Genomic DNA, 24,020 nt, shown 5'->3' on the forward strand with positions numbered 1-24,020 from the left:
GATGGCTGAGAAAATATTCAAAATTATTAAACATGGCCGATTCTTCTTCGGAAACAGACTTTAAGAGCCCTTTAACTTTTTTAAATATTTCTTTATATTCTTCAACGTTGGATTCGTTTTCTTCAAATGGATACAAAACCAGAGTTTCAGGCATTGGTGGGTATGGCATATTAAAACGGCAGAATAGTTGTCCTCGCAGTTCCCTTAAACATGAAGCGCTGTGCTTATGGCGCTGATATTGAATTACTTCATGAATTTCAGGATCGTCCTCGCTGGTAGTAATGAAACGATCAATAAAGTGTGCTGGATCTGAACGGAGGCCTTTTAGAATGTGAAATCCATCGTCATGTTGTACAAGACTGTCAACAAATGAATTATCCCTCACATTTGCAGCAGTTACTGCACCTGATTTTTTTCGTAGGGCAATGGAAATATAACTTTGAATTCGTTGCATTTCATAAAATTTGTACATATAAAGGACTTTGGGCACTATTGCGCAACGACGGTCGTAAAAGCGAATTTGCGATCTTGCTTTTTTGCACAGGTCGAATTCCCCTTAAATATTTCGCCGCAAGAAATAGTTGGGAAGGAAAGTTCTTCTGCGTCGTCTTCAAGGGTTAAATTTGTTGGAATGCGGCCTTCTCCGGGAGCCATAGAAATACGCTGAAGTCCAATATCATCGTTTTCTAATAGGGTTTCATGACCTCCGGGATTTAAATCACCTTCTTGCGCGTCATTTGATTGAGAATGAGAATGTTGACGAAGAAGCTCTTCTACGAGTTCTCGGTCAGATTCATCTGCGATGAAAGGTATCTCTCCTTCGGCTCCCATTTGATTGAGCCAATCACGGTCAAAGGAAATGCTGGATTACATGGGTCGAATCAAAGGTGCGCGGGAGTACGCTTACAGTATCAGGTACTGAAATTGGATCATTGACTACAGCGCCTCTTATTCCGCATTACCTTTCATATCCAAGGGATATAATGCGCATAAAGGGAATTCGAGGAGAAATAAGGCGCTCCTCAAGACATGTCAAGTTTTTAAGGCATTCAGGTATCTCTGGAAAGTCGAAGCCATTAGAGAGACGAAGGGATGGTATCCTACCTTTGGAAACGCCTTGACGACATGTACTGCAATATTGATATTTGCCGGACGGACTCGGAAACTTTCTGCTTAAATAAAAGGCATTGTCTAGACTAAAATTGGGGTATTTAGAAGAAATAGTACGTATGTTCAAACCACTTACCTGAGATGGAAACCACGTTCCTCCACAGCACGTACAAAACTTAGTTGGTCCGTCCTTAATGTTACGAAGATATTGTTCCCTTGCCGTAGCTCGACTCCTCCGTCGCTGGCGTTCCCGTTGATCCTCTCGTTCATCCTCTGAAAGTTGTGCTCTTGCACTGTGTTGGTCCTTTGCTCCTGTGTCCTAGTGATAGGGTTGTTCCTGGTGATCCTATGAGCTGCTGCGTCCCGTAAACGCTCGAGTCCTCTATTTTCCTCGATCGATCGCCAGGTAGCATGATCAGCAGTGTTTCGCGACTGCTCTCGTCGTCGCTCCTCGGAATCCGACCTGACTATTGCGTACGCTACAGCGTCCCGTGCGCGCTCTGGTCCTCGATTTTCCTCGATCGATCTCCAGGTAGCGTGATCAGCAGTGTTTCGCGACTGCTCTCGTCGTCGCTCCTCGGAATCCGACCTGACTATTGAGTACGCTACAGCGTCCCGTGCGCGCTCTGGTCCTCGATTTTCCTCGATCGATCTCCACGTAGCATGGTCAGCAGTATTTTGCACCTGCTGTCGTCGTCGCTCCTCGGAATCCGACCTGACCATTGCGCGCGCTGCTGCGTCCCGTAAACGCTCGAGTCCTCTATTTTCCTCGATCGATCGCCAGGTAGCATGATCAGCAGTGTTTCTCGACTGCTCTCGTCGTCGCTCCTCGGAATCCGACCTGACTATTGCGTACGCTACAGCGTCCCGTGCGCGCTCTGGTCCTCGATTTTCCTCGATCGATCTCCACGTAGCATGGTCAGCAGTATTTTGTACCTGTTGTCGTCGTCGCTCTTTGGAATTCGACCTGGCGCTTGCGTGCGCTGCAGCGTCCCGCGTGCGCTCAAGTCTTCAATTTTCCTCGATCGATCTCCAGGTAGCATGATCAGCAGTGTTTCGCGACTGCTCTCGTCCTCGCTCCTCTGAATCCGACCTAACCATTGCGCGCGCTACAGCGTCACATGCGCGCTCCGGTCCTCGATTTTCTCCAAACGATCTCCAGGTAGCATGGTCAGCAGTGTTTCGCGACTGCTCTCGTCGTCGCTCCTCGGAATCCGACCTGACCATTGCGCACGCTACAGCGTCCCGTGCGCGCTCGGGTCCTCGATTTTCCCCAATCGATCTCCAGGTAGCATGATCAGCAGTGATTCGCGACTGCTCTCGTCATCGCTCCTCGGAATCCGACCTGACCATTGGGTCCTCGATTTTCCCCGATCGATCTCCAGGTAGCATGATCAGCAGTGTTTCGCGACTGCTCTCGTCGTCGCTCCTCGGAATCCGACCTGACCATTGCGCGCGCTGCAGCGTCCCGTGTGCGCTCGAGTCCTCGATTTTCCCCGATCGATCTCCAGGTAGCATGGTCAGCAGTATTTTGCACCTGCTGTCGTCGTCGCTCTTCAGAATTCGACCTGGCGCTTGCGTGCGCTTCAGCGTCCCGTGTGCGCTCGAGTCCTCGATTTTCCTCGTTCGCTCTCCAGGTAGCGCGATTGTCAGTGTTCCTCAATCGTTCGCTGGATCGAATTCTTTCGCTTCTCCTGCTCTGAGAGCGAGCAGCGGAATTTCGCGAGCGAGCTTCTTCTGCTACCTCCAAATTACTTGTACGGGCCAAGGCAATGTGCTGCGCATTACGGGTCCTTATTTGTGACGCATTTTGAGCATATTGGGCTCGGCTTCGTCTAAGCGCAGCTTGGCGGCGCTGCTCTTGAGATAAAGATGATATGCGCGGCATTCTCTTTATTTTGCTGTTAAAAAATAATTGTATAAAAGTTAAGGGGTTATAATTTGTCAGAGATTTTCAAAATCTCTTTGGTCGGGATTCTGGTAAATATTTATTGATGTTCCACCTGAATTTCACCAGAAGAGACTTATGTGATACGAATTTATGAATCCTGTTTTACTTTATAGAAATACTAACCAAAGGAATAAAATATAATAATACTTTATTATTTTGTTACACACTTTTTTCACTTTTCACCTTATAGCCTAGTACTCAGATCGGCTAAGAGTTTCACTAGTCGAAAAATCTTATTCTTTGTAGTGTGACCGAAGTTTTCAAAGTTCACCCGCAATGCATGTAGCATGGTCTTACTGTTAAGCGGCTGGGCTTGTTGCCAAACGGAAAAGAAATCAATTGGAGAAATTTAAAAAGGAGGAATCTGCTGGTACAAAAAGAAATTTATATAAAAATAAGTGGAATAATCAACGAATGTTTTTATTTATGTAAATTAGTAGTTTGAAGCTTCTTTCTCGTCCCATGGATGCTTCGCCATCTTTCCCGCGCCACCGCAGTCCAGCTCCGAGACCCAATGGGCATATTGGACCTTAAGAAGTGGGAGCCGGATTGGGAGCGGGGTTGATCCGCTGATGCTGCAGAAAGTCGCCCAGTATCCTGGCAATGGCTGGCTATGGCTTCCCCAACTGATCCTTAGCGGGCGCCCTATTTTCTCCTCCGTATAGAATCCAGCGCGTCCTCCAGCTATCCGCAGTCCTAATGGAGAGGTCGTTGGAGATCGTTGCTGGTTCTGCTAAAAATATACTGCTATTAGTACAACGTAACCAAATCCTTTTGGCCAGTTCTTACTTTCTTTGCGAGGACGCGCCCGGCACGATGTCCATGTAGGGAGCGAAGTCCCACTCGACATGTTTCTTCACACTGGGATTCCCTAGCGGATCTCCTCCAGCACCTCAACTATTCTGCGAATGGTCCCCATTTGTGGTATTGCTTCCTGTCGGTGAAATCCCACCATAAATGACAACAGCTTGGATTTGGCGTCCTATTTCATCTGCACTGACCTCCTGTATCCGATTTTGGGGTTTTCCTCCCATTTTTAATTTTTAGTTTCCACATCGCCTTTGCACGAACACCGCCAAAGATTAAATTTCTTATTCTTTGAGCCGCGGCTAACGGCGTTCATCGAAAATTCACTCGAGAAATCAGGTATTTTTCTGGTATTTCCTTAGCTCATCTGAGTACCGCGCTGAAAAACAGACCCGACGAAAAGCGTTAGCCGAGTATTTTCCTCTCGCTCACTCCTATGGCTAGCTCGCGGTTTTCGTCGATCTGAGTACTAGGCTTATACCTTTTGGTGGATTTTTAATCACTTTTCACCTTTTACTTTTTTATGGGCTTATATTCACATTTCACCTTGTACTTTTTGGTGGATTTTCATTCACTTTTCACCTTATACCTTCGGTGTGTTTATATTCATTGAATATAAAAGATACACACAACAATGTGTACGTTGTCACTCGGCAACTGGTTTTCACAGACTAATCCGGGGATTAGGATTACGACTCAATATATAGGTTTGAATCATACCTGCTATTAACCTTCATATAACTCTTTCGATGGCGGACAATGCCTGATTTTAGGGACAATTCGTAGGTAAATAAGGTAATCCAAGTTGATTACCTAATTTAAGGATTGCGTAATAACTGCATTATTACCTGTTATCTAGCTTCGTGGCAACTTTGTTAAGGTTATAATTTGGACACCTGTATCCATGTTATTCGTGTCCTAACACCACCCCATTCAGCAAAATATTATAGTCGTCAGTTTTTTGTGTAAAATTAATTTCGTAATTCTGAAAAGTTAAAATATTCTATACCCAGAGTAAAGGAAAATACGATCAAAATCAACAAAGCAAAATTTTTTTTAAAATAATTATTTCATTATTTCGCTGGCCGTTTCTTTGACAGCTATATGTTAGAGTCGTACGATTTTTATTAAATTTAAATACGAAATTCTTAAAAATACAAAAAATTTTATTCCCAATAGCATAAGATAATAATATGCCAAGAAACACCGAAGCTATAATTTGTTTCATTTTATTTTTATATTTTAAATACGAAATTCAGAACTAATTAAAAAATGTTATTTCCAAGCGTAGGAGGTTATATGTTAAAAATAAAAAACACCTTAGATATAATAAAAAAAAATTTTTCCGATTATTCCTATGGGAGCTATAAGATATAGTTGTCCGATCCGGCTGGTTCCGACTTATATACTACCTGCAAAAGATATAAGACTTTTCAGCCCGATAGCTTTAAAACTGAGAGACTAGTTTGCGTAGAAACGGACGGACAGACGGACATGGCTAGATCGACTCGTCTAGTGATGCTGATCAAGAATATATATACTTTATGGGGTCGGAAACGTCTCCTTCACTGCGTCGCAAACTTCTGACTAAAATCATTATACCCTCTGCAAGGGTATAACAAGGAAGAACGCTATAGTCGGGTAACTCGACTATCAGATACCCGTTACTCAGCTAATGGGACCATAGGGAAATAGAGATATGCAAGCAGCAAAGCGAGATTGATATGCGCCACCTACCGGCGGTAGACAGATTTAAGCGTTATGGGCGTTAAAGTGGGCGTGGCAAATTTTTTTTGGATCAATCGATAGGTATTGACGAGACCAATACATTTCAGTTAAAATTTTTATTCTAGAACCTAAACTGTAGGAGCCACAGTTTTGGGCGGTTTGTGGGCGTTAGAGTGGGCGTGGCACTCTGCTGAAACAAACTTGCGCTGCGCAGGAATCTCAGAAATCTGCATGCCTAATCCCAGTACTGTAGCTTGTACAGTACAGACGGACATGGCTAGATCGACTCGGCTAGTGAATATATATACTTTATGGGGTCGGAAACGCTTCCTTCTGCCTGTTACATACTTTCCGACGAATCTAGTTTACCCTTTTACTCTACGAGTAACGGCTATAAATATCTACCAATAATAAAATAAACAAATTTAACAATAAAAAGTAATTTTTCTTGGGAAGTTTCATAGCATTCAGTTTTTTTGGTATTAAAAACACCAACCCCATTTCATAACCCTTTTCGCCACAAAAAGGACCGACATGTGGTCCCATTTTATAACCCTTTTCGCCTCAAAAGGGTCAGATAGGTGGTCCGATAGATGGGCCGTTAAATGGTCACTTTTCTGGCGAAAAGGGGTATAAAATGGGACCAACTATCAGTCCCTTTTGTGGCGAAAAGGGGTAATGCAGCACTTTGCCATATGACCACAGCCTAGGACATGCCCATATAAAAGTGGATAGAAATTTACATTGCGGTTGGTATGAACGGAGTAAGTCCCACGCCCTCGGTGTATGGCGATTTCGCTAGTTCGGAACCAGTCCCGACCAACTACAGGGTATATAGAGACACTTTATGCTCTGTCCAAGCTCTGCTGAGAGCCAATTCAAAATCAAGTGCGAATGTAACACACCCAACATTAATATAAAAAATAAATAAATAAAATAAAATAACAATAATATGTACAGTGACGAACTTAAGTGTTGGCACACTTAGCATCTAGAACCTGAAGTGCGCTTTTCCACGTTTATTAATGGCTTATAAAATTCAACACAATTATTTTGTATAAGGGAATATTTAACAATCAAATTAATTTTGCTTCATTAATTTATCTCTTAAAACTAAATATTTAAAACTTTAAAAACAAAAACTAATCAGATTTAGCTGAACAAAAGTCTTGGCACACTTGTATTTTTAATAACTATTTCGTTAAAACTTAACCGATTTGGTCCGCTTTGTCTCTATATCTTAAGTGGTATAATCCAAAATTAGTAAAATAAAATCGTTTTAGTACCTTAAATAATATAAAGTTTGGGAACAATTCAAAAGAAAATTGTTCTAGGTCGTATCTTTTTTACGAGGTACTCGACCATAGCGTTCTTCCTTGTTTTTTTTAATTTTATCCGTATTTTGTTTTGGACGATTTTTATTAATTTTTACGTTTACGAATTTTTAGTTTTCTTTTTTTAAACATACATCAAATATATTCTCATAAATATTTATTTATTTAGGATCCAGCCGATGCAGACGTTGAAGGTAGTTAGTCCAATTCTATGATTTTCGATATGATATTGAGGAGCGGAAAAATGTTAATGAATAAGTAAAAAAGCAAGGAAGAACGCTATAGCCGAGTACCTCGACTATCAGATACCCGTTACTTAGCTAAAGGGACCAAAGGGAAATGGAGATATGCACGCAGCAAAGCGAGATTAAAATGCGCCACCTACCGGCGGTAGACCGATTCTAAGTAAATAGAGTGAAATTTAATCAAGCATCTAAGTATATTTAATAAAAAATACAGTTATAAAAATAACCTACCTTGAAGTGCACCATATAAATGTGTATATAAGTTAAGGCCTTTTTTTCCAGAAAAGTCTTTAACATTAAATTCCACAGCAAACTCATCTGTGAGATGCCTCCGCAAGTTTCTAAAACCTCTTCTGGGAGCAACAACGATCTCATGGCTTTAGTCTAAGTAGGACAAAAATGTTTACATAAAAAACAAGGAAGAACGCTATAGTCGAGTACCACGACTATCAGATACCCGTCACTTAGCTAAAGCGACCAAAGGGAAATGGAGATATGCAAGCAGCAAAGCGAGATTAAAATGCGCCACCTACCGACGGTAGATAGATTTAAGCGTTATGGGCGTTAGAGTGGGCGTGGCAAAAATTTTGGATCAATCGATAGGCATTGACGAGACCAATACATTTCAGTTAACATTTTTATTCTAGCATAAAAACTGTAGGAGCAACAGTTTTGGGCGGTTTGTGGGCGTTAGAGTGGGCGTGGCACTCTGCTGAAACAAACTTGCGTTGCGTAAGAAGCTCAGGAATCTGCACGCCAAGCCTCAATAGCCTAGCTCTTCCGAGGTCTCAGCGTTCATCCGGACGGACAGACAGACGGACAAACGGACATGGCTTTATCGACGCGGCTAGTGATCCTGATCAAGAATATATATACTTTATAAGGTCGGAAACGCTTCCTTCTGCCTGTTACATACTTTCCGATGAAACTAGTATACCCTTTTACTCTACGAGTAACGGGTATAAAAAGACTAGGCCCTCCTCATCTTTTATTGGAAAACATTTCGTCACGTTTGTGACTTCCACTCGTTGCCGTACCAGTAGCAAAGCAATAATTTTTTGATCCGCAAGAGAAAGAATATTTTCCTCAAGTTTTTCTAAAAGAAATTATAATTTGATTATAAGTGCATTAAGCAAGGAAAAAATATATTTAAGAAAAGCAACATCACTGAAATAATTATTTAAAAATAATGTTAAACCATTTTATATTTTTTAAACATAAAAAAAATGCCTTTATGTTTAAAGGCAGAGGGTATAATGATTTCTGTCAGAAGTGTGCAATGCAGTGAAGGAGACGTTTCCGACCCCATAAAGTTATATATTGTTGATCAGCATCACTAGACGAGTCGATCTAGCCATGTCCGTCTGTCCGTCCGTTTCTACGCAAACTTATCTCTCAGTCTTAAAGCTATCGGGCTGAAAGTTTCCCAAAAGTTATATTTCTTTTGCAGGTAGTATATAAGTCGGAACCAGCCGGATCGGACCACCATATCTTATAGCAGCCATAGGAATAATAGGAAAAAAAATTTTTTTTAATTAAATCTTCGGTGTTTATTTTTAAATATAACCTCCTAAGCTTGGAAAACAAGGAAAACATTTTTAAATTAATTTTGAATTTAGAATTTATTTTATCAAAATCGGACGACTATATCATATAGCTGCCATAGGAACGATCGTAAAATTGGTGGGAAAATAATATGAAACAAATTATAGCTTCGGTGTTCCTTAACATATAACCTCCTACGCTTGGAAATAATATTTTTTAATTAGTTCTGAATTTCGAATTACATTTTATCAAAATCGGACGACTATATCATATAGCTGCCATTGGAACGATCGTAAAATTGGAAATAAAATTTTTAATTAGTTCTGAATTTTTTTGAATTTAATTTTATCAAAATCGGACGACTATATCATATAGCTGCCAATTATAGCTTCGGTGCTTTTTAACATATAACCTCCTACGCTTGGAAATAACATTTTTTATTTACTTCTGAATTTCGAATTTAATTTTATCAAAATCGGAAGCTGCCATAGGAACGATCGGAAAATTGGTGGAAAAATATTATGAAACAAATTATAGCTTTGGTGTTTTTTGACATATCATCTTATACTATTGGGAATATCATATTTGTATTTTTAAATGGAATAATTTCAGTTAAAATTTTTATTCTAGAACCTAAACTGTAGGAGCCACAGTTTTGGGCGGTTTGTGGGCGTTAGAGTGGGCGTGGCACTCTGCTGAAACAAACTTGCGCTGCGCAGGAATCTCAGAAATCTGCATGCCTAATCCCAGTACTGTAGCTTGTACAGTACAGACGGACATGGCTAGATCGACTCGGCTAGTGAATATATATACTTTATGGGGTCGGAAACGCTTCCTTCTGCCTGTTACATACTTTCCGACGAATCTAGTTTACCCTTTTACTCTACGAGTAACGGCTATAAATATCTACCAATAATAAAATAAACAAATTTAACAATAAAAAGTAATTTTTCTTGGGAAGTTTCATAGCATTCAGTTTTTGTGGTATTAAAAACACCAACCCCATTTCATAACCCTTTTCGCCACAAAAAGGACCGACATGTGGTCCCATTTTATAACCCTTTTCGCCTCAAAAGGGTCAGATAGGTGGTCCGATAGATGGGCCGTTAAATGGTCACTTTTCTGGCGAAAAGGGGTATAAAATGGGACCAACTATCAGTCCCTTTTGTGGTGAAAAGGGGTAATGCAGCACTTTGCCATATGACCACAGCCTAGGACATGCCCATATAAAAGTGGATAGAAATTTACATTGCGGTTGGTATGAACGGAGTAAGTCCCACGCCCTCGGTGTATGGCGATTTCGCTAGTTCGGAACCAGTCCCGACCAACTACAGGGTATATAGAGACACTTTATGCTCTGTCCAAGCTCTGCTGAGAGCCAATTCAAAATCAAGTGCGAATGTAACACACCCAACATTAATATAAAAAATAAATAAATAAAATAAAATAACAATAATATGTACAGTGACGAACTTAAGTGTTGGCACACTTAGCATCTAGAACCTGAAGTGCGCTTTTCCACGTTTATTAATGGCTTATAAAATTCAACACAATTATTTTGTATAAGGGAATATTTAACAATCAAATTAATTTTGCTTCATTAATTTATCTCTTAAAACTAAATATTTAAAACTTTAAAAACAAAAACTAATCAGATTTAGCTGAACAAAAGTCTTGGCACACTTGTATTTTTAATAACTATTTCGTTAAAACTTAACCGATTTGGTCCGCTTTGTCTCTATATCTTAAGTGGTATAATCCAAAATTAGTAAAATAAAATCGTTTTAGTACCTTAAATAATATAAAGTTTGGGAACAATTCAAAAGAAAATTGTTCTAGGTCGTATCTTTTTTACGAGGTACTCGACCATAGCGTTCTTCCTTGTTTTTTTTAATTTTATCCGTATTTTGTTTTGGACGATTTTTATTAATTTTTACGTTTACGAATTTTTAGTTTTCTTTTTTTAAACATACATCAAATATATTCTCATAAATATTTATTTATTTAGGATCCAGCCGATGCAGACGTTGAAGGTAGTTAGTCCAATTCTATGATTTTCGATATGATATTGAGGAGCGGAAAAATGTTAATGAATAAGTAAAAAAGCAAGGAAGAACGCTATAGCCGAGTACCTCGACTATCAGATACCCGTTACTTAGCTAAAGGGACCAAAGGGAAATGGAGATATGCACGCAGCAAAGCGAGATTAAAATGCGCCACCTACCGGCGGTAGACCGATTCTAAGTAAATAGAGTGAAATTTAATCAAGCATCTAAGTATATTTAATAAAAAATACAGTTATAAAAATAACCTACCTTGAAGTGCACCATATAAATGTGTATATAAGTTAAGGCCTTTTTTTCCAGAAAAGTCTTTAACATTAAATTCCACAGCAAACTCATCTGTGAGATGCCTCCGCAAGTTTCTAAAACCTCTTCTGGGAGCAACAACGATCTCATGGCTTTAGTCTAAGTAGGACAAAAATGTTTACATAAAAAACAAGGAAGAACGCTATAGTCGAGTACCACGACTATCAGATACCCGTCACTTAGCTAAAGCGACCAAAGGGAAATGGAGATATGCAAGCAGCAAAGCGAGATTAAAATGCGCCACCTACCGACGGTAGATAGATTTAAGCGTTATGGGCGTTAGAGTGGGCGTGGCAAAAATTTTGGATCAATCGATAGGCATTGACGAGACCAATACATTTCAGTTAACATTTTTATTCTAGCATAAAAACTGTAGGAGCAACAGTTTTGGGCGGTTTGTGGGCGTTAGAGTGGGCGTGGCACTCTGCTGAAACAAACTTGCGTTGCGTAAGAAGCTCAGGAATCTGCACGCCAAGCCTCAATAGCCTAGCTCTTCCGAGGTCTCAGCGTTCATCCGGACGGACAGACAGACGGACAAACGGACATGGCTTTATCGACGCGGCTAGTGATCCTGATCAAGAATATATATACTTTATAAGGTCGGAAACGCTTCCTTCTGCCTGTTACATACTTTCCGATGAAACTAGTATACCCTTTTACTCTACGAGTAACGGGTATAAAAAGACTAGGCCCTCCTCATCTTTTATTGGAAAACATTTCGTCACGTTTGTGACTTCCACTCGTTGCCGTACCAGTAGCAAAGCAATAATTTTTTGATCCGCAAGAGAAAGAATATTTTCCTCAAGTTTTTCTAAAAGAAATTATAATTTGATTATAAGTGCATTAAGCAAGGAAAAAATATATTTAAGAAAAGCAACATCACTGAAATAATTATTTAAAAATAATGTTAAACCATTTTATATTTTTTAAACATAAAAAAAATGTCTTTATGTTTAAAGGCAGAGGGTATAATGATTTCTGTCAGAAGTGTGCAATGCAGTGAAGGAGACGTTTCCGACCCCATAAAGTTATATATTGTTGATCAGCATCACTAGACGAGTCGATCTAGCCATGTCCGTCTGTCCGTCCGTTTCTACGCAAACTTATCTCTCAGTCTTAAAGCTATCGGGCTGAAAGTTTCCCAAAAGTTATATTTCTTTTGCAGGTAGTATATAAGTCGGAACCAGCCGGATCGGACCACCATATCTTATAGCAGCCATAGGAATAATAGGAAAAAAAATTTTTTTTAATTAAATCTTCGGTGTTTATTTTTAAATATAACCTCCTAAGCTTGGAAAACAAGGAAAACATTTTTAAATTAATTTTGAATTTAGAATTTATTTTATCAAAATCGGACGACTATATCATATAGCTGCCATAGGAACGATCGTAAAATTGGTGGGAAAATAATATGAAACAAATTATAGCTTCGGTGTTCCTTAACATATAACCTCCTACGCTTGGAAATAATATTTTTTAATTAGTTCTGAATTTCGAATTACATTTTATCAAAATCGGACGACTATATCATATAGCTGCCATTGGAACGATCGTAAAATTGGAAATAAAATTTTTAATTAGTTCTGAATTTTTTTGAATTTAATTTTATCAAAATCGGACGACTATATCATATAGCTGCCAATTATAGCTTCGGTGCTTTTTAACATATAACCTCCTACGCTTGGAAATAACATTTTTTATTTACTTCTGAATTTCGAATTTAATTTTATCAAAATCGGAAGCTGCCATAGGAACGATCGGAAAATTGGTGGAAAAATATTATGAAACAAATTATAGCTTTGGTGTTTTTTGACATATCATCTTATACTATTGGGAATATTATATTTGTATTTTTAAATGGAATAATTATAACTGCAAGGGTATAAAAACTTCGGCTTGCCGAAGTTAACTTAATTTTTTGTTTGTATTAATTTTGCCATTTATTTTCGCGATTTGCTTCTTGACTTCACAACAACTTGTGCAAATTAATCTGGTTGATGGGCGCGGCCTGAGGTGGTCCTCAATGGCCGCACTGTCAAGGGTGGTCTTCTTCGATGAGCCCACACGTATGTGCGGGAGAAACAATACGCGATATGTGTGTGGCCAAGGGTGGTCCTCTTCTTTACTGTCAAGGGTGGTCTTCTTCGATGAGCTCGCTTGTAGGCGCGGAGGAAGCGGTCGCTTCTGTGAGCGCCCGTTATATCTGAGTGGCGGCCAGTAGCTTGTGGTTGCCTCCCGTAGGTGCGGGGGGATGCGTTGCACCCACGCGTGAGGATGAGCCGCTGGAGGCTGCTGCTTGTAATGGCCTCCCGTGAACGCGGGAGGAATATGGTTGCTGCTGGTCGCACCTGCCGAAGCCCGCTCGGTAGTGCGGGGGAGGAGGGGGCCTTGACCTGGTTCTCGTGTGTAGAGATCGGGGATCCCTCTCTGGAGTCAGAGCCGGATGGCTGTACCTTCACAATTGCTGATTAGGATGACTTACGTTGGGAGGTAACTGCCCCCTTCGCCTGCTGGCCTAGAGACTCAGTCAGTGCAAAATAATAAGAGATATTTAACGGCGGTTGCCGGAGTTTTGCAATGCTATAGAACTTGTGATCTTTATTCGTATAGAGCTTGAAGCGAACTAAACTTAAAGTTGACAAAATTGAAACTCATAGCGGCCACGCAAATATGCTGTGTTTGCCGGCTATGCACGAGCATCCGGCCAAATGCCGCGTCAGCGGTTTTGGCCGCAGCTGGGCTTCGGACATTCGGTCATCGCCTCCGTCCGGTTAGCTACTTAGTTAACTACTCCCCCCTCAAGATTGAGGCCGCCCTCGGCCGACCCTATTTCAGCGATCACCCTTCTTAGTTTTACCGCAGATCTTCTGGCACCGATGAGTCGCATGTAGGTTAGGCCGACACAAATCAATGCGCAACATATTACTCCTGTAATTAGCGCTACCATGTGTGTCTGATTGGTATTGATTTTATTTCCGAACTTCTGAATGTATTCCAGGTTACGTTCACTCAAGCGGTGAAGGTAGGGGAGGCTCAGAGTATTTTGACTGATGGTGATGTTCAGTGAGGGTGAGCTTGCCACCCCCGGAGTCCTCTTCTGGGCGGAGTTTTGGTTCAAAACCAGGGTTTCGTTTACTGTCACGCGCTCACTAAAGGTGACGAGATGCGTCCCGTGTATCCAGACGCTTTTTCCGTTGTCTACTCGTACCTGCGCTGATTGATCATTGATGATCATAATTCCCTCATCGACATAAGTGATTGGATGTAAATCGCTTGGTTGGGTCTCGCAGTGCGCAACTCCACCTGCATGGAGTTCTCGGGCGCATGTGGTCTTCGCTGATAGTCGGCAGAAAGTGACTCCTGGTGTTGTGGAGCAATTCTGGATCGCATACATTTCCCCATTGCATTCTGCTATTATATTATCCACTAACCTTAGCATCACATTATTATGTGCTACCGGGAACATTGTAATCTTCTTACATGCTAATTTAATTTTTGGGAACTTAATAAGGAAGTGCAATATGTTAACAGACTGGAGAATTTTCACGGACGCTACGGACAAAATATCTTTTATAGGAGTGTCGGTGGGCTCCTCCATCCAAATACTTTCTAGGTCTGCGTGATCTAATATGTTTGGGCTGACTATGTTTACTTTAGCAAGCGAAATTGCCATCATTAAATTTTGAAGTTCCATTGTTAACATTCGGTTTCTGGAGAGCAAGGTTTCATATAGATGGCCAGTGTCCACTTGTGAACTCTTTGCCACTTTCAGGATTTGATTTACGGTTGACGTTAATTCATTAATTTGACTTTGTATTCTGGTATTTATTTCTATTTGTCTATTGTTTGAATTGATTAATTGTGTTTCTGTAAATTTAATTCTCTCTAAATCCCCGGCGTCCGGAGTTCCTGCTACGACTTTTAAAATTGATCCTAAAAAGTCTAAACTCCTGGCTACCCTGTGGTGCACGCCTAACGAGTCGAGCAGGTCGCGAAGGTGAGCTGTGTTCACGTCCAAAAGTTTTTTCATGTGTGACTGGGGAAACATATCGCTCATATTTTCTGTTTCTTCTACTACGCGCCTGTACTCTGAAAGGTTCGCTGAATGTCTAACGAATGCGAATTTCTCCCACACTAGTATTCGGCCGTCAATAATGGGGATGTACTTGGCTTGTGAATAGTCGGTGATGTGCGCCGACGCCATGGTTAAGGAGAAGAGGATTGGAATGATTTTGGACCTGTGGAATGAATTCAGAGCTATATTTTTGTTCATGACAAGGTTGCCCACCACCAACGGAAATTAACTTAACCTTAAAAAAATATTTTATCAGCTATGCTTAAAGCTAGTAAAATTTGTGCCAAGTGGCAAAAAGGTAAAAAACTTATTTTTTTATTTAATGTTGTCCTTGTGGACCACCCTCCCCTTGATGAGGACTGTGGTCCCCATGTCCGCTTTCACAATCTTCTCTTCACACAATGGTGAGAGTTTGTTGCCTAGCCGCCTGTTGGATTTTACAAGGACTTTTTCACCAACTTTGAACACCCTGTTCTGTCGGGCAGCATTTTCCCTGTTCCTGAGCTTGTCCTGGGCGATTTTTATCTTATCCTGAATTTCATACTGTGGTTGATCCGACTGTGTTTGAATTACGTCGGCTGGCCTCTTGTCGATGACCGAATGGATAGATTTATTGTATCTGGCTGTGGCCAGCAAGATTAGCTCGACGGTGTCACTGATGCCTTTATCAATTTTAAGGCATCTAGCAAGCTCTACTAGAGTGCTGTGGAGGGGCGGTGCATTCGAGATGCTCACGTCGAAATGGTTTTCCAGCATGGACAAAATGGTGTGTGAATTCAACGATGGTTCGTTGTCACAATATATGACCTTGGCTTTCGGGAAAACATTCAAGAGTTGTAGCAGTGCTGGTTTGATGTCCTCTATGGTTCTAGAGGGGATTGGCTGGACCATCGCAAATTTTGAGAATTTGTCAATGGATGTAAGAAAATATTTTTTATCCGTTGAGAAGATGTCTATGTGTAATATTTCCCCAACCTGAGACGGAATTGGTGTTTCCCCAAGCTCCTGCTTTTTGGGATGCCTGTCATATTTAGCTTTAGCACATGTTTTGCAGTTAGCGACGATTTCGATAGCTAGCTTGGCCATTTTCGGGAAGTAGTACTCGGAGAGTACCTGCTTTACATTTTCTTGGGCCGACCTGTGAGCCCTGTTGTGTTCAGTGGACAGAATTTCTCATCTCTCCGGGACTGCAAAAATGTCCGTTACACGATTTTTACAATACCAAAATTTTGTGGCTGGAAATTGGCGTACCAGTTGGTCCTGTATCATTGCGAGTGTGTGCAAATCGCAATGGATGGCGTTTACGCCCTTAGGAACAATTAAATCTGCGAGATCATTGAGTAATGACTCTTTGCAGGAGAAGCTGATCACATGCCGTCTCTTGTTTCCAAAGAGGACAAAGCTGCGTTTTTGCGGAAAGCGAGCTTCCTCCAGAGTTATCTGGTTTTGGAAGCAATTCAAAGGCTTATCCGTTGCCTCAATTGTGTGGGTCAGTGACAGCTCACTGTGAATCGTGGCCGCACTTGAAAAAGCTTCTTCCTCTCCCAGAACGTTAAGTTGCTGTCTTGAGAGGGCATCCGCAACGAGGTTTTCCTTGCCGGGCTTGTAAAAAATTTTGGCGCCGGACTCGTCGATGCGAGCTTTCCACCGTTTGATCTTTGCATTCGGATTGGATTCCGATACCGCAAAGGTCAGTGGTTGATGGTCAGTAAAGATGTTGATATCTTTCACTGCATATAGATAGTGACGTAATTTGGCCAATGCCCAAACTATTGCTAGCAGCTCCCTTTCATTGGTGGCATAATTGATCTCTCTGTCCTTTAGGGTTCTCGAGATCATGGTAATGGGCCGTCCCTCTTGGGATAGGACTGCGCCAATGCCGTAAGCTGAGGCATCTGTCGTTAGATCAAATGCTTTTTTTATAGTTGGGATACCTGAGGATGACCTCCTCGGAAGCTAGAATGTTACGCAGCTTGCGAAAAGCTAGCCGTTGCGGCTCGTTGAACTGCACCTGGATATTTTTCGACCTGTGTCTGCTGACACTACCGAATTCCCCTTTCAGGATGTCTGAAATGGGCCGAGCTATGGACGCAAAATCTTTAATAAAGCATCTATAGTAGCTGGCCAGGCCAAGGAATGATCTAACTTCGAACACGTTTTTGGGCTCAGGGAATTCTTGAATGGCCTTGGTTTTTTCTGGGTCAGTAGTAGCCCCGTTGCTGGTGACTATAAAACCCAAGAAGCTAAAGCTTTTTTTGAAGAATTTAGATTTTTCAGTTGATACCCTCATATTAGCATCGTAAAGGCTTTTGAGAACCCAATCTACGTGCTGGATGTGAGAGTTTTCGTCTTCTGAGAAGACGATAACGTCATCGACATAAACATAGCAAAATTTGCCTATCTGCTCTCGCAGTATGTCGTCTATAGTTCTTTGGAAAATGCTGGCAGCATTTTTTAGTCCAAATGGCATTCTGCGAAACTCGTACTTTCCTCCATTTACGGAAAAGGAAGTCTTTTCACGGTCGCGTTCTGCCAGCGTTATTTGGTGGTAGCCAGATTTTAAATCGAGCGTAGTGAAGTATTTCGCTCTGCCTAAATTCCCTAGTATCATAGAGATATTTGGCATGGGATAGCGATCAGGTATTGTCCTCTCGTTCAATTTGCGAAAGTCCAATACGAGTCGCATTTTACGGGCGCCCGTTTCGTCGGTGCCCTTTTTGTCTACAACCCATATCGGGTTATTGTAGGGGGATCTCGACTTCTGGATTATGCCATTTTTTAGCAGCTCTTGAATCTCGCCATTAACGAAATCGGCTGCGCCCATTGGGTATGGGTAGAGTTTAGCATAAATGGGCTCCTCATCAACAGTTCTGATGGTGGCTACCACCGATGTGTTGTAAGGTAAAGTCTCATTGGGGTCCGCAAAGGCTTTTTTCCTGTCGCGGAGCATTGTTAAAAATGTCTTTCTGACCAAAGGTGGCGCATCTGAGCAATCCACTTCGGTGAAATTTACATTAGGGCACGAGTGAAAATCAATTTTCTCCTCTTTGTTGCCCCATTTGATGTGGCCAGAGGCCAGGCAAAGTGACGCTCCCGCCTGTTTAAGAAGGTCGAGGCCTACGATTGCATCAAAAGAAGATAAGTCGGGTAAGATGAAGAAGGTGGCCTTCAAATCAAAAAGTGACACGAAGCATTTCTTCGTGATTGTGGTGTTGCCGTGAATTGATTGAATTTCGAAGGGGTTTTCTACCGGGACGCGTTTCAATCCTTCGAACGGTCGGATGAAATTTTTCAAGGCGCCCGTGTCAATAAGCAGCTTCATATTTATCACCGCTACTCTTCGTCTGATGACAGGCAGCAGGGATTTTCCCCTAAAAAATGGACTACGTCTGAATCGTATTCGCAAATAGCATCATCGTTGATCTCTGCTATTGCGCTGGACGCAGCGTTGGCGTAAGATTTCCCTTCCTGATCTGAGCTTTGGGTGACGTGGTTTACCCTCTGCTGTTTTCTAGGGGCGCCTGTGCGCTCGGACGTTGCCGGTCTCCTATTCTGATAGGGTGGAGCTTGAGCAGGAATGCAAACCTTTGCAGAGGGGTCGACTTCCATCGGCTCCGGTCTACTCTGCAATTTGTTATTGCGCAGGTCAGAATGTACCTGCGCTTTAACTTGTTTGGTATAATAGGGATTTTTATTAATACCCAACTGGGGGTCTGTTTGGGAAAAATTTCTATCCTGCTGGCGCCTTTGCTCCTTTGGACTCGTCTTACGGTCCCTGTCCTCTAGACTCTTTGCAAACGATGTTGCGAACGTGTACCTCTCGTGGTTTGATTCCACTTCTTGCGCTAATGCCAACGCAGTTGGCATGTCCTTCGGCTTTGCCGAGAAGAGGACATCAGATAGGCTGCGTCTAAGGCCCGAAATAAATACCCGGAGCGCATCGTCCCGGAATTTATCACACAAAATTCTTGCCGCCGCTGTCTCGTACGACATCGTGGCTTTATTTGTGAGTAAGGTGAGTTTTTTCTCAACCTCATCGTAATATTGCAGGAGTGTGAGGCTTCCCTGTCTGAGAGTGCCCATCTCCTGTTCAATGACGTGGATCTGCCGTTTGTCACTGTAAGTAAAATCCAAACGGTCTATGATCGCGTCAAAATTTAAAATTGTGCCAAAGGAGGACAACACTGCATCAGCAGTGCCTCTTATTTTACTTCTTATTATAATCACTGCCTGATAATGGCGTGAACTACCATTGTACCGTCTAAATATGTGGTAGGCAGCGGTGGCGGCTTGCCTCCATGAAACATATGACTCCTGTGCCCCCGCAAATTCGGGTAGGCACTTGACAGCGTCCAGAGGCTCGCTGCATTGAATTGTGTCTATAATTTCTATGGCTGCATAAACCTTAATTTCTGGCGTTGGGGCCGAACTTCGGGACGTCGTGGGCGCAGCGCGCAATTCTGCCACTTGGCTGGTCAATGCATCGATTATTTGTCTGAACTCCCGTTCTTTTTGTAAATTTGCGGCGGCCTGCCCGGCCAGGGCGTTGTCAATAGCCGCCTGCACTACTCCTCTAAGTTGTTCAGGATCCATTAGGTCTACCCTTTCGCCCGCTGGGGGGTTTCTACGCGTGTTTTTCGGAGTGGAAGCTCGAAGGAGTTCTTCACTATCTGACCCTGAATCGCTAGCGTACTGCTTGACGCTTCTATACTTAGAAAATGGCGAGCTCATATACGCACACAAAAGGATTAGAAAGCGGGGACACAGAGCCGCCAGAATGAGAGCTCGTATTTCCTCACTATATAATTCACCTAGTTAATTTTAAGGTTAGTAGATACCTGTGCCCTTGCATAAAAATTATTGTAGTGGTAAATATTTTAAAATTATAATATTGTAAATTATAAGAGATATAGGGTATATAAGACTGACACACGGCCTCGACTCATAGTCAAAATATTTAAAATCAGAAAAATGAATGAATTTAACGTAATATATTTATATATTTTTTTTTGTTAATCAAATCCCGAATTTTATCGGGCTCGGAGCCGTTTTACTCTCGTAGTATTTTTTATTAACTAGTTCTACTTTGCAGACTGGTTAGAAAATATTTAAATGAGGGGTGCACTTACATTTTATTTACTGTGGTTTCTTCCTCAAAGATAAAAATTTTTTCCAAGAATGTAAAAATCTCTAAGCGAAACCGTTGGGTTTTTATTGTTGAGCGCCAATTAATCTGGTTGATGGGCGCGGCCTGAGGTGGTCCTCAATGGCCGCACTGTCAAGGGTGGTCTTCTTCGATGAGCCCACACGTATGTGCGGGAGAAACAATACGCGATATGTGTGTGGCCAAGGGTGGTCCTCTTCTTTACTGTCAAGGGTGGTCTTCTTCGATGAGCTCGCTTGTAGGCGCGGAGGAAGCGGTCGCTTCTGTGAGCGCCCGTTATATCTGAGTGGCGGCCAGTAGCTTGTGGTTGCCTCCCGTAGGTGCGGGGGGATGCGTTGCACCCACGCGTGAGGATGAGCCGCTGGAGGCTGCTGCACCCAAAAAAAAAACCAAAAGTATACACTTAATAAGCGTTGTGTTAAAAGTATACTAAAGTTAGTATAAAAATGTAAGTATTAACTCAACACTAATTAGTTTCAACTGTATACTTTGTAGTGTAAGTGCTCTACCAAAGAGTATAAAGCGTAAACCTGTAGTGTTATTTTTAAACTAGTCATATTTGACTATTTAGTTTATAATTTATACTTTTGGTTTCAACAAAAACTTAATGTAGTATAAAGAAAATGTAGTTTCAAGTTATTACAAAATAGTTTCATGCCAACACTTTATAGTATTAAGCTTATACCAATTATTATATGAGTGAGACTCTGTAGTATAAATAGTATACTGAACATTAAATAGTTTTTCATGGTGTGAAACTAGGACAATAGCGAATATTCGAACATATATTTTGGTGTAAAACCAGGACAATAGCGAGTATACGAACACAGAAAATGCTACCGGAGTTGGCGTTGTTTGACGCGTTAATGATTATTGTGATGATTTATCTCTGTGAGTTTGGTCCCGCATTTTTGTGAATTTTGTGCCGAGTCAACATGTAAGTAAAATATTTGTTCTAAAATTAAAAAAAATCAATATTATATTGTCCCTGTTGGTAAATTTTGTGTGTATTGTGTATTTTCAGATGCAAGTGCTTTGCGCACGCGTACAGATTCATAACGCGAAGGAGCTAACGAACTCGACGTACCGCCTTTGTGCTGTCAGAACAGCGAGTGCCTTCCGGACGACGCAGCGCTCGTCATTGCAGGCCAAGTTCCCCTATGTGAACTGGTGCGGGAGCCACAGAACCAAGACCGAGGTGAAGAGGAGTGCCAGGATGCAGAGCGTCGACAACTGGCAGGCAGCCTGGGACAACTCCAGCAAGGGACGCTGGACGCTGGACGCAAGGGTAAATAGGAAGCACGGCCAGGTAGATTTCTACCTCACGCAGGCGCTGAGTGAACATGGTTGCTTTCGAAGCTTCCTTAAGCGCTTCGGACACGACACGGAGAACGGTTGTCCAGAGTCCGGCAGTGGGATTGTTGAGGACGATCAGCATGTCCTATTTTAATGTCACTGCTTCGGGTCTGATCGCCAAATGCTGATGAAGACCACCGGGGCAAGAGTTCGGCCAGCGACGGCAGCCTACGCAGCGAGTGTACTGCGAACGCTGCGTCGCATCGAGAATGAGAGGAGAGAAGCTACAGCCTAGGTGGCTACCATTGCGCTAAGCAATACCTTGCGGTGATACCGCGCAATCACGGCCCCTACTCTTGTTGCTTGTACTTATTTTAGTCTGTATATACGTGTTAGGTAAAGGAATATAAAAAAAAACAAGAAGGAGCTAAAAACATGAGTTGTGTGTTGCGCAAAATATGAATATTTATGAAATAATAACAAAATAATATGTCAAATAGTAATAAAAGAAAAACAACATACAACTTGATTTTATTGGGTTCGGGATACCACGAAAAACAAAATAGTATAAATTTTATACTACAGGCAACGGGGAAATCGTATAAGTTTTATACGAAATAGTATAAAATGTATACTAACGATTTCGATAAATAGCTTAAAAAGTATACTACGGCTCTCTAGATTAGTATAATATGTATACGAAATAGTATAAAACGGAGACTACATAGGATAGCTTTTATACTAAATAGTATAAAAAGTAAACTATCAGCATAAATTTCAGTACACTGAGTGAGTATAAATTGTATACTCGTTAGTTTAACTTTGATAACTTCGAAAGTTTCAGTTTAATACTTTCGGTGTCATAAGGTTAATACGCATCTTATCAAGATATTTTTGACACTCAATAGTTTAGTTTTAATGTACGAATAGTTTAGTTTCTATGATCATTTTTTTTTGGGTGTGCTTGTAATGGCCTCCCGTGAACGCGGGAGGAATATGGTTGCTGCTGGTCGCACCTGCCGAAGCCCGCTCGGTAGTGCGGGGGAGGAGGGGGCCTTGACCTGGTTCTCGTGTGTAGAGATCGGGGATCCCTCTCTGGAGTCAGAGCCGGATGGCTGTACCTTCACAATTGCTGATTAGGATGACTTACGTTGGGAGGTAACTGCCCCCTTCGCCTGCTGGCCTAGAGACTCAGTCAGTGCAAAATAATAAGAGATATTTAACGGCGGTTGCCGGAGTTTTGCAATGCTATAGAACTTGTGTTCTTTATTCGTATAGAGCTTGAAGCGAACTAAACTTAAAGTTGACTAAATTGAAACTCATAGCGGCCACGCAAATATGCTGTGTTTGCCGGCTATGCACGAGCATCCGGCCAAATGCCGCGTCAGCGGTTTTGGCCGCAGCTGGGCTTCGGACATTCGGTCATCGCCTCCGTCCGGTTAGCTACTTAGTTAGTTAGTTAACTTGCACATTGACGGCTTTTGACGAGGTTCGTCTGAAATAGAAAACGAATGTACAAACAAACAACAAATTCCATCTTAGTGCGATTATACATACCAAAGGAAATGGGCCAGAATTAAGCCCTGGAACTTTTAAGTAATGGCAGTCCGTCTATATAAATGTCTATCACTAACTGATTTTCAATATGATAGCAGTCTAATAATTTCATAAATTGATTTTTAACTCCAACATGTAAGTATTGGCCACCTGGTAGCCGCGAATTTATTGGCTTGGAGGAACAAGAATACTTTTAAAAAGAACTGACGTCTAAATTTTCTTCCCGCAAAATTTTAGTCAGTTCTTTGCCGCATTCTCGGGAGATTCTATGCTTATTGTGCCATTGGCGAAGCTTGACATTTAAAAAACCACTATTTTGCAAAACTGGGGGTCCGTCATTAGTTTCTACACCTAACTCCTCTCTTTCTAATACTTCTATATGATTATTAAAATCAGCTGTATTGAATGCCCAACTATCAGACACTTCTAATTCAATTCTATTCAACTCTATTTCCCTAAATCTTTTTTGGAATTTCTCCTTGTCCTCTTTAACTAATTGACGTATGTGCCTGTTGCTGCTCATGGCTGAATATCACCGCTGTTGTAAATATTGCTGCAGCTAAATTGCTGTATAATAATATAAAATAAATAAATTTCTATTGTAAACTTATCAGTTTTTATTTAAAATTTTCAAATTTGGTTGCGCTTTTTTGCTCTTCTTCATCGGCGTCGCTTATTTGTAGTGTGTCCGTTCATTATTATGTACAATATCTCTTAAAACTAAATCGATTAATACTAGATTGCACTAAATATACTAAATAACATTATGCACTGGAATTACACAGCTTACATTCGGCCAATCCTGACTCTAGATCGACCTCGATCTTTACATATTTACT

The 24,020-nt window shown here is 41.4% G+C and overlaps 1 protein-coding gene and 1 long non-coding RNA gene across 2 annotated transcripts; one reads left to right on the forward strand and one right to left on the reverse strand.

Moving 5' to 3' along the window:
- Positions 1–3,456: 3,456 nt before the first annotated feature.
- LOC139354231 (uncharacterized) lies at positions 3,457–4,530 on the reverse strand. Its single transcript, XR_011605380.1, has 2 exons — positions 3,851–4,530; positions 3,457–3,794 (listed from the first exon to the last, which is right to left on the reverse strand). It is a non-coding gene; the product is annotated as an uncharacterized lncRNA (long non-coding RNA).
- A 16,558-nt stretch (positions 4,531–21,088) lies between these two features.
- LOC139354176 (uncharacterized) lies at positions 21,089–22,129 on the forward strand. The gene is made up of 2 exons (XM_070998431.1): positions 21,089–21,265; positions 21,353–22,129. Exon 2 carries the CDS (start codon positions 21,353–21,355, stop codon positions 21,776–21,778), a length of 426 nt encoding a protein of 141 aa, XP_070854532.1. The 5' UTR covers positions 21,089–21,265; the 3' UTR covers positions 21,779–22,129.
- Positions 22,130–24,020: the final 1,891 nt, after the last annotated feature.

Source organism: Drosophila suzukii, assembly GCF_043229965.1.
Source record: "Drosophila suzukii chromosome 2 unlocalized genomic scaffold, CBGP_Dsuzu_IsoJpt1.0 scf_2c, whole genome shotgun sequence".
Lineage (NCBI taxonomy): Eukaryota > Metazoa > Arthropoda > Insecta > Diptera > Drosophilidae > Drosophila > Drosophila suzukii.